Below are 13,195 nucleotides of genomic sequence, written 5' to 3'. Positions count from 1 at the left end.
ATTCTGCAAGAATGCAATTTTGCGCTCTTGTGCAACGTCAACCCCTGTCCACCACAGCCAATCACGCACGAGCAGGAGCTGTCCATCTCCCTGGTCGGACGGGACCAGGGAGATTGAAATTCACCAAAAGGTGGCGAAGAGGTTAGGGAAGCAGCGGTCTGTTGTCTCTGTCTCTTGTGAGAACCTGTAGTCGTAGGGGGGCGAAGGCTGTTCAAGCCTTTGATAAATTGACCCCTAAGACTTGGTGCCAACATAAACTGTGAGTTGCTTTATTATTGTTCAGACCACCCTGATTTCTACACAGATTTACATTATATTGGTGCTTCTTGTTTGTAGATATTATTTAAATGTATTTACTTCTTTCTCTTTCATTGAAATACTGCACCAAAAATCCAAGTGAGCCCTGATATTAATATAAAGAATTATCTAAACGTTAATTGGCGGAATGTGGCAGAAAAGGAGTATACGTGTCACCACACCCAACACCTGCGCTAATGGATCTGATAATAATATGACAGACTAAACACACCCAAAATATTAATAATGATGTTCGCTTATTTTCTTCTGATATCGCACATAAGATCTTTATTTATGTCAGGCTTATTATGTTATACTCTCTGATTAGTGTATCTCTTTTTTAAAGCAATAAACATTTGCTGAGAGTTATCTCCCATTAAAGGGACATAATAATGTAACACAAACTGGAGCTATATAGCCCCAGTATAATGATAGTAACACAGATAAAATGTGTACTTATTACATTTCAATAAGCATTTATACTTTAGCAGCATACTGTGTGTTTGTAAAAATTGTTCCATGAAAAGTTATCACATGATACATGATGCTGTGATAGAATTTCTTGTAGACATGACCCAGTGAGCATACAGCACTTGGTCATATGTACATCTGATAAACGTGCATGATCAGACAGCTGGTAACATCACACATTCACTTTTACATCCACTTAATACAAAATGTGCGCACGTCGGGTTAGCTTGACTGAAGATCTGGCATAAAGGCTAAGTGTTAAAAAAAAAAACGTTCACCAAACACAACATAAATACATTAAAATAACCTGTTACACTCATATATATGCTATCTAATCAAAATGATTCATATAAATATTAATAAAACATTTTTATAAGGATTAAAAAGGTATATGGTATATGACAAGGTATTTTAATAGAAATAGCTATAGTGTATATTTATATATATATGTCTATTGATGTCTTTATATATGCATATTAACACATATATAGACATAAAACATATATACACATGTATACACATATATAAAGGGGGTTGGGGGCTTACGGGCGCTCCTTAATTTTTAACTTGTTCTTCACACTTGAGCTGATTTAATTTGTTGCGGCATTTACAGATGCTGGAAAATTACTACTATGACAAGCGCTCCCAATGTGATTCAAACACTACCACTGTTGGAGACGTTACAGACGCTTATACTATTAGCACACTTATTTGCAGGATACTAATCACATGATACCAACCTGGATGTACCAGGGTTAAAGGGACATGAAACCCAAAATTTTTCTTTCATGATTCAGATAGAGAACACAATTTTAAACACCTTTCTAATTTACTTCTATTATCTCATTTGTTTCATTCTCTTGGTATCATTTGTTGAAGGAGCAGCAATGCACTACTGGTTTCAAACTGAACACATGGGTGAGCCAATGACAATCAGTATAAATATGCAGCACCCAATCAGCAGCTAGAAACTAGATTATTTGATGCTCCTGAGCTTTCCTAGATAACATTTCAGCAAAGGATAACAAGGGAAGGAAGCAAATTAAATAAAAGTAGCAAATTGGAAAGTTGTTTCAAATTGTATTCTCTATCTGAATCGTGAAAGAAAATTTTTGGGTTTCATGTCCCTTTAAATGTCTATTTGTTCGGTTACTTTTGACTCTTAAGCTAACTGAGACGCTACTGTGAAATTTGTGCCAGTAACGTTAATACTAGGTAAACGCTTAGTTTACAAATTACTATCAACACTAATGTGAATCATACCTAAGTAACGCTAACAGCAGTATACTGATAGCACAGCGGTGACTCTTTATTTGGCTAATTTTTTACTTGTTAGTCAACTAAGACGTTACTGTGAAATTTGTACCAATATCGTCAAGACTAGATAACCATTTAATCTACAAGCCTCTATCAACGTCACTGTAATATATCTCTGTAACGTTAGCACTAGTACTCTGACAGTAGAGTGGTGACTTTTACTGAACAGATTTTACTTAAAGGGACATAATACTCATATGCTAAATCACTTGAAACTAATGCAGTATAACTGTAAAAAGCTGACAGGAAAATATCACCTGAGCATCTCTATGTAAAAAAGGAAGATATTTTACCTCACAATTTCCTTAGCTCAGCAGAGTAAGTTCTGTGTAAAAAGTTATACTCAGCTGCTCCCAGCTGCTCCCAGCTGCAGGTAAAAATAAAAAAAAAATGAAGAAATGAACAGCAGCCAATCAGCATCAGCAGTGCTGAAGTCATGAACTCTTACTGTGATCTCATGAGATTTGACTTAACTCTCATGAGATTTCATAGTAAGCTTCCTTTACCTGATTGGTGAAATAATATGAGAGTGCACGAGGCTCATCCCCTAAGCTGTCATAGGACAGACATACTGATATGCTGCTTAGAAATCCTTTACAATGGGATGTGGCTACTGAGGAGCTTTTGAGGTAAAATATCTTTCTTTTTTATATAGAGATGTTCAGGTGATATTTTCTAGTCCGCTTTTTACAGCTATACTGCATCACTTTCAAGTGTTTAAACATTATTATTCATGCTACACTATTAGCTACGTTACTGTGAAACTTGTTCCAGCAACGGACAACATTATATTGCTATAATTGGAACTATATCACCTATTGCAGGTGGTATTATCACAAGCTTTATACTCAGGCTATCTCTATACTATATGTACCCTATTTAAGATGGGAAATAACTTTGGTTATAACCTCTATTAATAACCCAGCATTGTTGCGGGGGGTATTTTTCCCACATAGGAGATTAAATTGGTTACTTATGTTTTAACCTTTCACCCGTGCGACTTACAAACTCTATAATATCGCAATATTAGTGGGTGGGTTTTAACATATTGTGTATCCAATCTATAACATAATCACATACACACTATTGTTGAAGGACTCTAATTGACCCAGATTCAAACCCTGAACAATGGGGAATTTGTATAGAGTATCAATATTTATACCACAACTGTAACCACTATAGTAGTGTAGTTATCACGATCTATACCATCTGTGATTTCATATAATATAGCATAACTCTTTCTTTCTGGTTTAGGAACCAGGTATTTCTAACAAGCCATTTTTTTTCTCTAGCTTCTTATACTCATTGGTCTAGCTCTCCCCCATGAAACCATTTATTAATACGAGAGGACTTATTAATGTCCTTTTATCAGTTATTAGTCTCCTCTTTTGTCTGCACATTTTATTTTCCTGATTGTCTTATTTGAAGATTACGTTTACACAATCATGAGGTTATTATTTTTCATCTCTTTTGTTGTTTTTATATATATGTCCCAGTGGGTCCCTTATTTTAGTTTCTTTATTAAAAGTTATGTTTTACTTATTTTTGTTCTCTCCATTTAGTCTTGGCAGAGAGGGCTATATGTGAAGTCTTTTCTGTGAATTTCTATTTTCCACAATTTGTATTTTCTAATGAATCAATGCACAGCACCACTCCTCATGCATAACCATTACTAAAGGCCTAATTCTTCTTCTTTTTAGTACCTTATGAACCATTGAAATTAGGGGAGATTGCTGTTGTGGTGCCATTGTAATTTTGTGTACATATATACACACACATATATATACTTTGAAGTCCTTTCCACTCAAATACGTTAAAGTGAAGGTCAATTTTCATCAATGAGTGCCCGGTTTTTAAAACTATTTTTAAAAACAGGGGCTCTTTCATTGATGAAAATTTACATTGCACTGTATTTGAAGAAATACTTACCTTTTACAAAATATGTTTTAACAATTCAAACTGAGAAATGCGTTGCATAATAAACGAGCTCATTTTAAGACAAAGCCTCACTATCTACTTGGTTTGCTCGCACCAATGCCAGTGAGGGAAAGGAGTGTGACACTGTGCAGTCAGTTAGGTGGAGACTATGGGGTCGATTTATAATGCTACAGCAGACAGGGGCGTACATACACGCCCCTGTCTGCCGCAGCTCACCTCTGGCGAGCTGAATTCCGCTGCCAGAATTCAGCATTCTGCAAGAATGCAATTTTGCGCTCTTGTGCAACGTCAACCCCTGTCCACCACAGCCAATCACGCGCAAGCAGGAGTTGTCCATCTCCCCGGTCGGACGGGACCAGGGAGATTGAAATTCACCAAAAGGTGGCGAAGAGGTTAGGGAAGCAGCGGTCTGTTGTCTCTGTCTCTTGTGAGAACCTGTAGTCGTAGGGGGGCGAAGGCTGTTCAAGCCTTTGATAAATTGACCCCTAAGACTTGGTGCCAACATAAACTGTGAGTTGCTTTATTATTGTTCAGACCACCCTGATTTCTACACAGATTTACATTATATTGGTGCTTCTTGTTTGTAGATATTATTTAAATGTATTTACTTCTTTCTCTTTCATTGAAATACTGCACCAAAAATCCAAGTGAGCCCTGATATTAATATAAAGAATTATCTAAACGTTAATTGGCGGAATGTGGCAGAAAAGGAGTATACGTGTCACCACACCCAACACCTGCGCTAATGGATCTGATAATAATATGACAAACTAAACACACCCAAAATATTAATAATGATGTTCGCTTATTTTCTTCTGATATCGCACATAAGATCTTTATTTATTTCAGGCTTATATATTATGTTATACTCTCTGATTAGTGTATCTCTTTTTTAAAGCAATAAACATTTGCTGAGAATTATCTCCCATTAAAGGGACATAATAATGTAACACAAACTGGAGCTATATAGCCCCAGTATAATGATAGTAACACAGATAAAATGTGTACTTATTACATTTCAATAAGCATTTATACTTTAGCAGCATACTGTGTGTTTGTAAAAATTGTTCCATGAAAAGTTATCACATGATACATGATGCTGTGATAGAATTTCTTGTAGACATGACCCAGTGAGCATACAGCACTTGGTCATATGTACATCTGATAAACGTGCATGATCAGACAGCTGGTAACATCACACATTCACTTTTACATCCACTTAATACAAAATGTGCGCACGTCGGGTTAGCTTGACTGAAGATCTGGCATAAAGGCTAAGTGTTAAAAAAAAAACGTTCACCAAACACAACATAAAAACATTAAAAAAACCTGTTACACTCATATATATGCTATCTAATCAAAATGATTCATATAAATATTAATAAAACATTTTTATAAGGATTAAAAAGGTATATGGTATATGACAAGGTATTTTAATAGAAATAGCTATAGTGTATATTTATATATATATATATATATATATATATATATATATATATATATATATATATATATGTCTATTGATGTCTTTATATATTGTGTTCTCTAAATTTACATTGCACTGTATTTGAAGAAATACTTACCTTTTACTTCTGCAAAACCGGATCGCCGATCTCAGCCTCAGTTCCTCTGTACTGACGTCAGAAATGACAAAACCGGCTTCCTCCAATCATGGCTTGCACCCCAGAGCGTCCAGCTTGTGATTCCCGTCTGTGATTGAAGGAAGCCAGTTTCGTCATTGCTGTGGTCTACAGCAGGAAGAAGAAGGAGGGGGATCGTCCATGAGTAAAAGGTAAGTATTTCTTCAAATCCAGTGCAATATTAATTTTTATCAATGAAAGTGCCCCTGTTTTTAAAAGTATTTTTAAAACCGGGCACTCATTGATGAAAATTGACCTTCACTTTAAAACATGAAAAATCATTTTTATTAAATTTGAATATTTTACATTCTAATGTTCCTTACATAGTAAAATATGTTCTTTGTATTTTTAAATATATTACAATATATCTGTTTATATCATATCTGTTTATATCTATACCTGTATATATTCATATAGATATATAGGTATAGATTAATATATATATATACATTTAAAAATAAAAAAGAGCATTTTCTTCATGTGAAGAATGCTGGAATGTAAAATATGCATAACTACTTTCGGGTTTAGCACTAAAGGTCTAATGCTGTGTCGGGTTAGTGCGCAAGCGATAAGTGTTAGTTTTTTTTAAGTAACACACTCTCTTAAGCGTATTATCCAAAATCCTGAAGTTAGCTCGCATTGGGATTCCCTTGTGCGCAAACATTTTACTTAAATCTCATAATACACGTACTAACCCGTGTGCATTCAAATTTACTTCCAGCGGCGTTTGCGTGTGAGAGAAAGCGCTAAATAACGCACCACTTGTAATCTGGCCCTAAAGCTGGTATATTATAGTTATATATTATAGTCCTCTAGTCCTGGATGAGTAAGATATTGCAGTAGAACATTAACTTTAATCACTGACTAGTAAACTATAGGCATATTTTGCAATATTATAAAAAAAAAAAATTCAGAAATTATACTTAAGCTATCCAAAGCACAAATTAATTACAATATTAAACATTTTATGTAAAGGGACATGAAACCCATTTTTTTATTACATTAATCTGATAGAGAACACAATTTTAAAAACGTTTCCAATTAACTTCTAATATAAAATTTGCTTCAGTCTCATGTTATTGTTTGTTGAAGGGATACCTAGGTAGGTAGCGTGCACATGCCTGAAGCACTACATGACAGGAAATAGTGCTGCCCTCTAGTGCTCTTACTAATCTATAACATTGTTGCAAAACTGCTGTCACATAGTGCAGCAGATACGTGCACACTCATGAGCTTACCTTCCTGCTTTTCAACTAAGGATAACAAGAAAATTAAGAAAGTTTGATAATAGAAGTAAAATGGAAAAAAAAAAATATTTTATGCTCTATCTGAGAAATGAAAGAAAAAAATGGAGGTTTATGTCTCTTTAATAATACTTTGTGCAACAAAAAATGGAAAACATATTAGCTAGCTTTAGCTGAATATTGTAAAATCAGCTGGGTAATGTGCCCATTAAACATAACATATACTTGGGTATATGAACAAGTTTATAGCTATGATCTGGTGTGAGGGAACCTACCTATATGATCCAGACAGAACACATCTCCAGTCAGATATAATAAATTTTTCATGGATTTGACCAGCAAATTTTCTGCCTGACTTTCCACAGTAAACATCTCCAGTTGCACTCCGGATTGAAACATTCTGAAGATCAGAGAAATACACAATTAAATGAAATCATGATTTTGTCTTATGTTTAAACACATATTTTTGTCAGGTTTACATTTTTATTATGAAGGTTATTTTCAGAATAAACATTTAACTGGAGTGAAAACACAAACAATAAATAATAATGACTATTGTTCAAATGGAATGATTTACTTGTTATGTTGAGAAAATAATTTTTTGGTTTAACTTGTTTCCATGTGTATTTCCCTCCTTCTACATGCATTTGTTTTGCTGTGGACCTATCAGCCAATAAGCATGAACAGGAAGTAACTATTAACCAATAAGCATTAACAGGAAGTACCTATCAGCCATTAAACGTTAGTATAAAGTACTTAGCAGCCATTAAGCATTAGCAGGAAGTGAGTATTAGTTGATAGTACATATATTTTATTGCTGTATTTATTTCAAATTAAATAACAACTTTAAAAAAATTCAAACTTAAAAATATATTTGATATATTTAAATGCAGCTGATATAAATTTTTTTCGAGGAATACATACAAAAAGAGAAGCAGTCTGCTAGGAATGAACAACAGCTTAGTGGCTTGTTCTATGGCCTGGTTACCACTTGGGAGTAGCTTCTTTTAGCCCAGTTGTGCTTTTCACTGACGACCGTTTCGGCCTTCTTTGTTCTGTTCTTAGGTGGTAACTCACCATAGAACAAGCTATTGATCTTTTGTTCATTCCTGGTAGAGCACTTATCTTTCTGTATCTATTTGCAATAATTTTTTGAGCATCATGTCTCTTTAAGTAGTTCTCTTCAAGACAAATTGGAGAGGAAAAAGTTTTGATCCTAGACAAATATTTCTGCAAACACTGCTGTTGTATCTAATTATGGCCTTGACTACAAACTATTGGCGATTTGTTCCCGAAAAGGCTTTTTGCTTTCAGACAAATTGTTTGCTGATTTTCTCAAATGATAACATTGCTATATAATAGAGATGTTTGTACAACATTCTAACATTTGTTTAATGTAATAGTATTACTAATGCTTTATTTAAATGTAATATTTGATTCAAATTATGCAATATTCAAAATAAAAAAAATTGAATTTATATATTTGTAATAGTATTTCTAATGCTCTCTTTAAATGTATTATTCAAATTATGCAATATTCTAATTTGAAAAATTTAAATTTATGTATTTGTATCTATTATGTACCAATTTACTAAATTCCCTACCACATGAACTATTGAACTTATGAAAAGTATTTGTTAAATAGAATGTTACATTTGATCTAATCATAACCATTCGAATTCGAAAGAAAACTGTAAATAGCATTTGATTATAGAATTTTTAAGAATATTGGTTCTTATCAACATTCAATTATGTAAATCAAATGTCTACAATAACATTCATTCTAACATTCGAATTTGAATATAAACACATTCGCCTATCCCTACCCAGGACCTGCAATAAAGCTAGGGCAGGTCGTGGGAACTGAGAGCGGCCGGGGCTCTGGCAAGAAGAGAATCAGGTTAGTGCGCTCTCCAGAGGGCAGTAAGGTAAGTATTGTAGCTACAGGTGAACGTTTTCCCTGTAGCTTTTAAACATTTACATTCGTTTAACGAAATGAATGTAAATGTTTAATGAAAATTTGATTTTCATTTGAATAGTGCAGTCAATGAATATTTGAGGCAAACGAATTTCCTTGAATATCTGAAACGAAAATGTTGTCAAAACTAAATTTTCTGGCCTGCACATCTCTACTCTACTATATAGTTTCATTTGTTAAACATTGCCACAACAAACTGAAAAGCTCCCAAAAAGTACTTTTCGTGTGTTAAGTACGTTTTCGAAATAGTTGACTTTATTGTCCCTTTAACCATATAAATGCCATAGGTATCTTGGCATGATAGGCATGCTTCTATAGTCACTTACAAACTTCATCTATAAAAGAAATGTTTTGTTTTTTTTATTTTAAAATTAAATTGTAAATCACACTCTCACTATTGTGATTTTCACTAATAGTTCTGGCGTTATTAAAATTGTGTTTTTAATGGAGATCGTTTAATCGCGACTTTTATATAGACGCTTTCCAACATTGACAAGTATTTTTTTTTTCTGTATTAATTTATTTATTGTTTTTTAAAGCACCATTTCCATTTTGGTGTGAACTGTAAGCAAGATAAGGACTTAATTATATCTCCTTATACTGGATTTTAACATTACTTAACAGGGACAGTCAAGTCAAAATTAAACTTTCATAATTCAGATAGGGCATGTAAATTTAAACAACTTTTCAATTGACTTTTATTATCAAATTTGCTTTGTCTTTTTTTTGTTTTATTTTGATTTTTTGTAAGCTAAACCTACAGTAGGTAGTCTCATATGCTAATTTATAAGCCCTTGAATGCCGCCTCTTATCTCAGTGTATTTTGACCTTTTTTTGCAGCTAGACAGAGCAAGTACATGTGTGCCAGCACTTAGATACAAGGTAATCACAGAGGTAAAAAGTAGATTAATATAACTGTGTTGGTTATGCGAAAATGGGGAATGGGCAATAAAAGGATTATCTATCTTTTTAAACAATACGAATTCTGGAGTAGATTGCCCATTTAAACTGTAAACTGTCAACTTACTGCTTTTATCATTGTATCTGCCTAGGAGATCCTTAAATGAGATCACCGCTCATGAATGTGTTTTTTAGGGGACACATCTCCTGCGCTTCAAAGAGCCTGCGCCTAGATTATTGAACTTGTAAACTGTAACAAGCATTTTTTATTTATTTTATATTATTTTTTTGTTTGTTTGTTTTTTTGCAGTATTGGTTTTATACTTCCTACTAATCTTCACTGATTTAGACAGCTGTCTCTTCTGTACTGGTGGAGAGAGACACACAAAAAACAAATACATTTTCATATACCCTTCTTTAGATGAAACGAGAAAATCACTACACTACAGCATCCCTTTAAATAGTACCAAATAGGAGATGTACACAGCTAATATTGTGTAAAATAAGTGGAAATCACATGGTTGTTTTACCTTGAGATGCACATCTTTAACCTGAAGTTTTTCACACATCTGTGTAAACTGCTTTAATTTTGTGACATCCAGTAACAAGTAGACAAATACATTTCTTTTGTTCGCAGCCTCCAGAATGTCACAGAAAATTTCTGCATCTGTGAATTCATCCATCAGAACGGCCAAAGCCTGAAAAGAACATAAACATTTTTTAACTGCCCATACAACCAATGTAGAGTGGACACTTGTGCAATAATAAATATGGGGGAGAATTTGCAATCTCAGGCAGACAGGCTTATTACACGTGAACCTTGTCTGTCCGATCAATGATAAATCTGGCCCTAACTATATTTTTATAATATACAAACTTAGATATCTTTAATTGTAAACCCAATTGAATTCCAAAAATTTATTAATTTTGAAATTATAATCATTTTTCCGTGTTTGTATTTTCTTCACAAACATTCAAGCGTTTTTATTCCCGACTCAAACTACACTTAACGTATGCTGAGAGTCAAAGAGCAGAATTGTTAAATGTATGTTTCACTGAGAGAAGTTTCTAAAGACAAATTTGCAAGTGAAAGAAACATCTCTTTTTTTTATAACCCTTCATAAACCCCTCAAAGGTATATACTGACGTCTAAAGTGAAATTGAACAAACACGTTATTTAGCAGTGAGTAACTAGAATTCTCTGCTGAATAGAATATGCAAACACGCACTGTCTTCTGCATACTTGCACATTAATACATCTCTTCTCAAATGGAAAACTTACATATAGCCCATATAAAGCTTCTACACACTACAATTGTGTTAAAAAAATATTTTATTACTACACAGACATAATACTCTAGTTACCTGTTAAGGATGTGTGTGTGTATATATATATATATATATATATATATATATATATATATATATATATATATATAAATTTATTTATTTGCTTTTAGATATATTTGGGAAACCTTGAAACATCTGTCTATGAGCCCCACAGAGGAAATCCAACCCTGATAGTAATTATTTACATGAACACACATGTCTTGCTTCCTGACAAAGACATGTGGAGCCAGTGACTGCATACAATAAATTGCACGTAGTGGAATTAAAGGGTACAATTCCCTCCTTTGCCCAGAGCAACACTGCCTTCTTAAATCAATGAATGAGCTTGCGTGATATTCAGTTTATTTTAATGCATTATGACTGCTTTCACACATGAGAGAGTCTAGCACACTTTTTCTGCAGCTAAGGGGTTAAACCTAAAATATTGCATGGCTTTGTGCCAGAAAAATGCAATGATAATACTCTCCAAATAGTTATTGAACATAGATTTTAAGAAAGAGTCAGTGGTGGGCAATCTTTATTTATCTGATATAACCCCTTACTGTATTAAAGTAATTTGTGTTACCCACAAATAAAATCCAAATAAATATTTTACTATAATCAATAAATATGCAGATAGAGTAATAGATATTAGGATAGATAGACATATAGATATAGATGAATTGTGATAGTAAACTAACATAAAAAGATAATTATATATATTTGTCTAAGTATAATATCCCTTTAAAGGGACTTTGTAGTAAAACTTAAAATCTGCATTATTGGGGGGAAAAAATACGGTCCACTATGCAAAAAAAAACACAGAATTTTACTGTGGATGCAACTTAGGACATAAATTTGAGTGGGGGACACTCATATCAGTAAAGTTGTTATTTAACAATTAAAGGGACAGGAAACCCCAACATTTTCTTTCATGATTCAGATAGAGAATTCAATTTTAATCAAGTTTCCAATTTACTTCTATTATACAATTTGCATCCTTATCTTATTATCCTTTACTGAAAGAACAGCATTGCACTACTAGCAGCAAACTGAACACATCTAGTTAGCCAATCACATGACACAAATGTGTGTAGGCACCAATCAGCATCTTGTTCCCACTAGTGTAGGATATGTGCGTATTCTTTTTCAACAAGGGATACCAAGAGAACAAAGTACATTTGAAAATAGCAGTGAATATAAAAGTGTCTTAAAATCACATGCTCTATCTGAATCATGCAAGTTTAATTTTCACTTTCCTATCCCTTTAATTTTAGATTACTTTATTTTTAACTTTGAATTGCTCTAAAACAATTAGAATGTGTCAGTATATTCAATACTTTTATTTTTTTTTAACTGTTTTGAACAAATGTTCTCTCTTAGGGCTTGATATTCAAAACCTCGTCGCTCAACTGATTAAAAATATTTTTAGAAACGCAAATTGTATCGTAAGAAATGTGTATGTTGCTATGTAGTGATCTTTATGTGAAACAGAGACTTTTACATTACAATGCAAGGTCAAAATAAATCCCAAAGATTTTGGGTGATTTCTCTCCATGCCGCCGAGGTTTTGAATTTCAGGCCCCTATTGCCTTTAGCCTAATTCTCAGAAACACCCTCCAGCAGATGTGATTGACTCATTACTGAGAATGACTAATACATATATTTAGGTATTATAACCATTGCAGTATGTTGAAAACACCTTCAAATATTGTCAATGCCAGTATAGAAGTCAGTACCTTATTGGCTGAAAGAAAGAAAAAATACAAGCTTTTAGAATATGTGGGGGTTCTTTACCAGTAGTATCTGTCATGTTTGATGTGATGCGTTTGTTACAGACTTTGTGATTGGTTCAGTAGGCTGTAGGGTCAGCATACAGTAAGGCAGAGAGCAGACTGGGCCCCTGTAAATTGATTTTAACACAAAAAGCCCAGGTATCCTAAAGAACTGTGCTCTGAGAAATACACAGATATTTAAAGGGACAGTCAATACCAGAATTGTTGTTGTTTTAAAAGATAGATAATCTCTTAATTACCCATTCCCCAGTTTTGCCTAACCAACACAGTCATAATAATATATGT

At 33.5% G+C, this 13,195-nt stretch overlaps 1 protein-coding gene across 1 annotated transcript in view; it reads right to left on the bottom strand.

The window, feature by feature from the left end:
- FAM83A (family with sequence similarity 83 member A) overlaps positions 1-13,195 on the bottom strand; it is a 49,168-nt gene that overhangs the window by 24,061 nt on the left and 11,912 nt on the right. Inside the window, exons 2-3 of the mRNA XM_053713204.1 lie at positions 10,316-10,483; positions 7,183-7,307 (exon numbers count right to left, since the gene is read on the bottom strand). Of these exons, the coding sequence (XP_053569179.1) occupies positions 7,183-7,307; positions 10,316-10,483 (293 nt within the window). The remainder of the gene's footprint in view (positions 1-7,182; positions 7,308-10,315; positions 10,484-13,195) is intronic.

The sequence above is a fragment of the Bombina bombina genome, chromosome 5, assembly GCF_027579735.1.
Source record: "Bombina bombina isolate aBomBom1 chromosome 5, aBomBom1.pri, whole genome shotgun sequence".
NCBI classification, from domain to species: domain Eukaryota; kingdom Metazoa; phylum Chordata; class Amphibia; order Anura; family Bombinatoridae; genus Bombina; species Bombina bombina.
The sequence above is the reverse complement of the archived record's forward strand: the minus strand, read 5'-3'. Positions and strand labels throughout refer to the sequence as shown.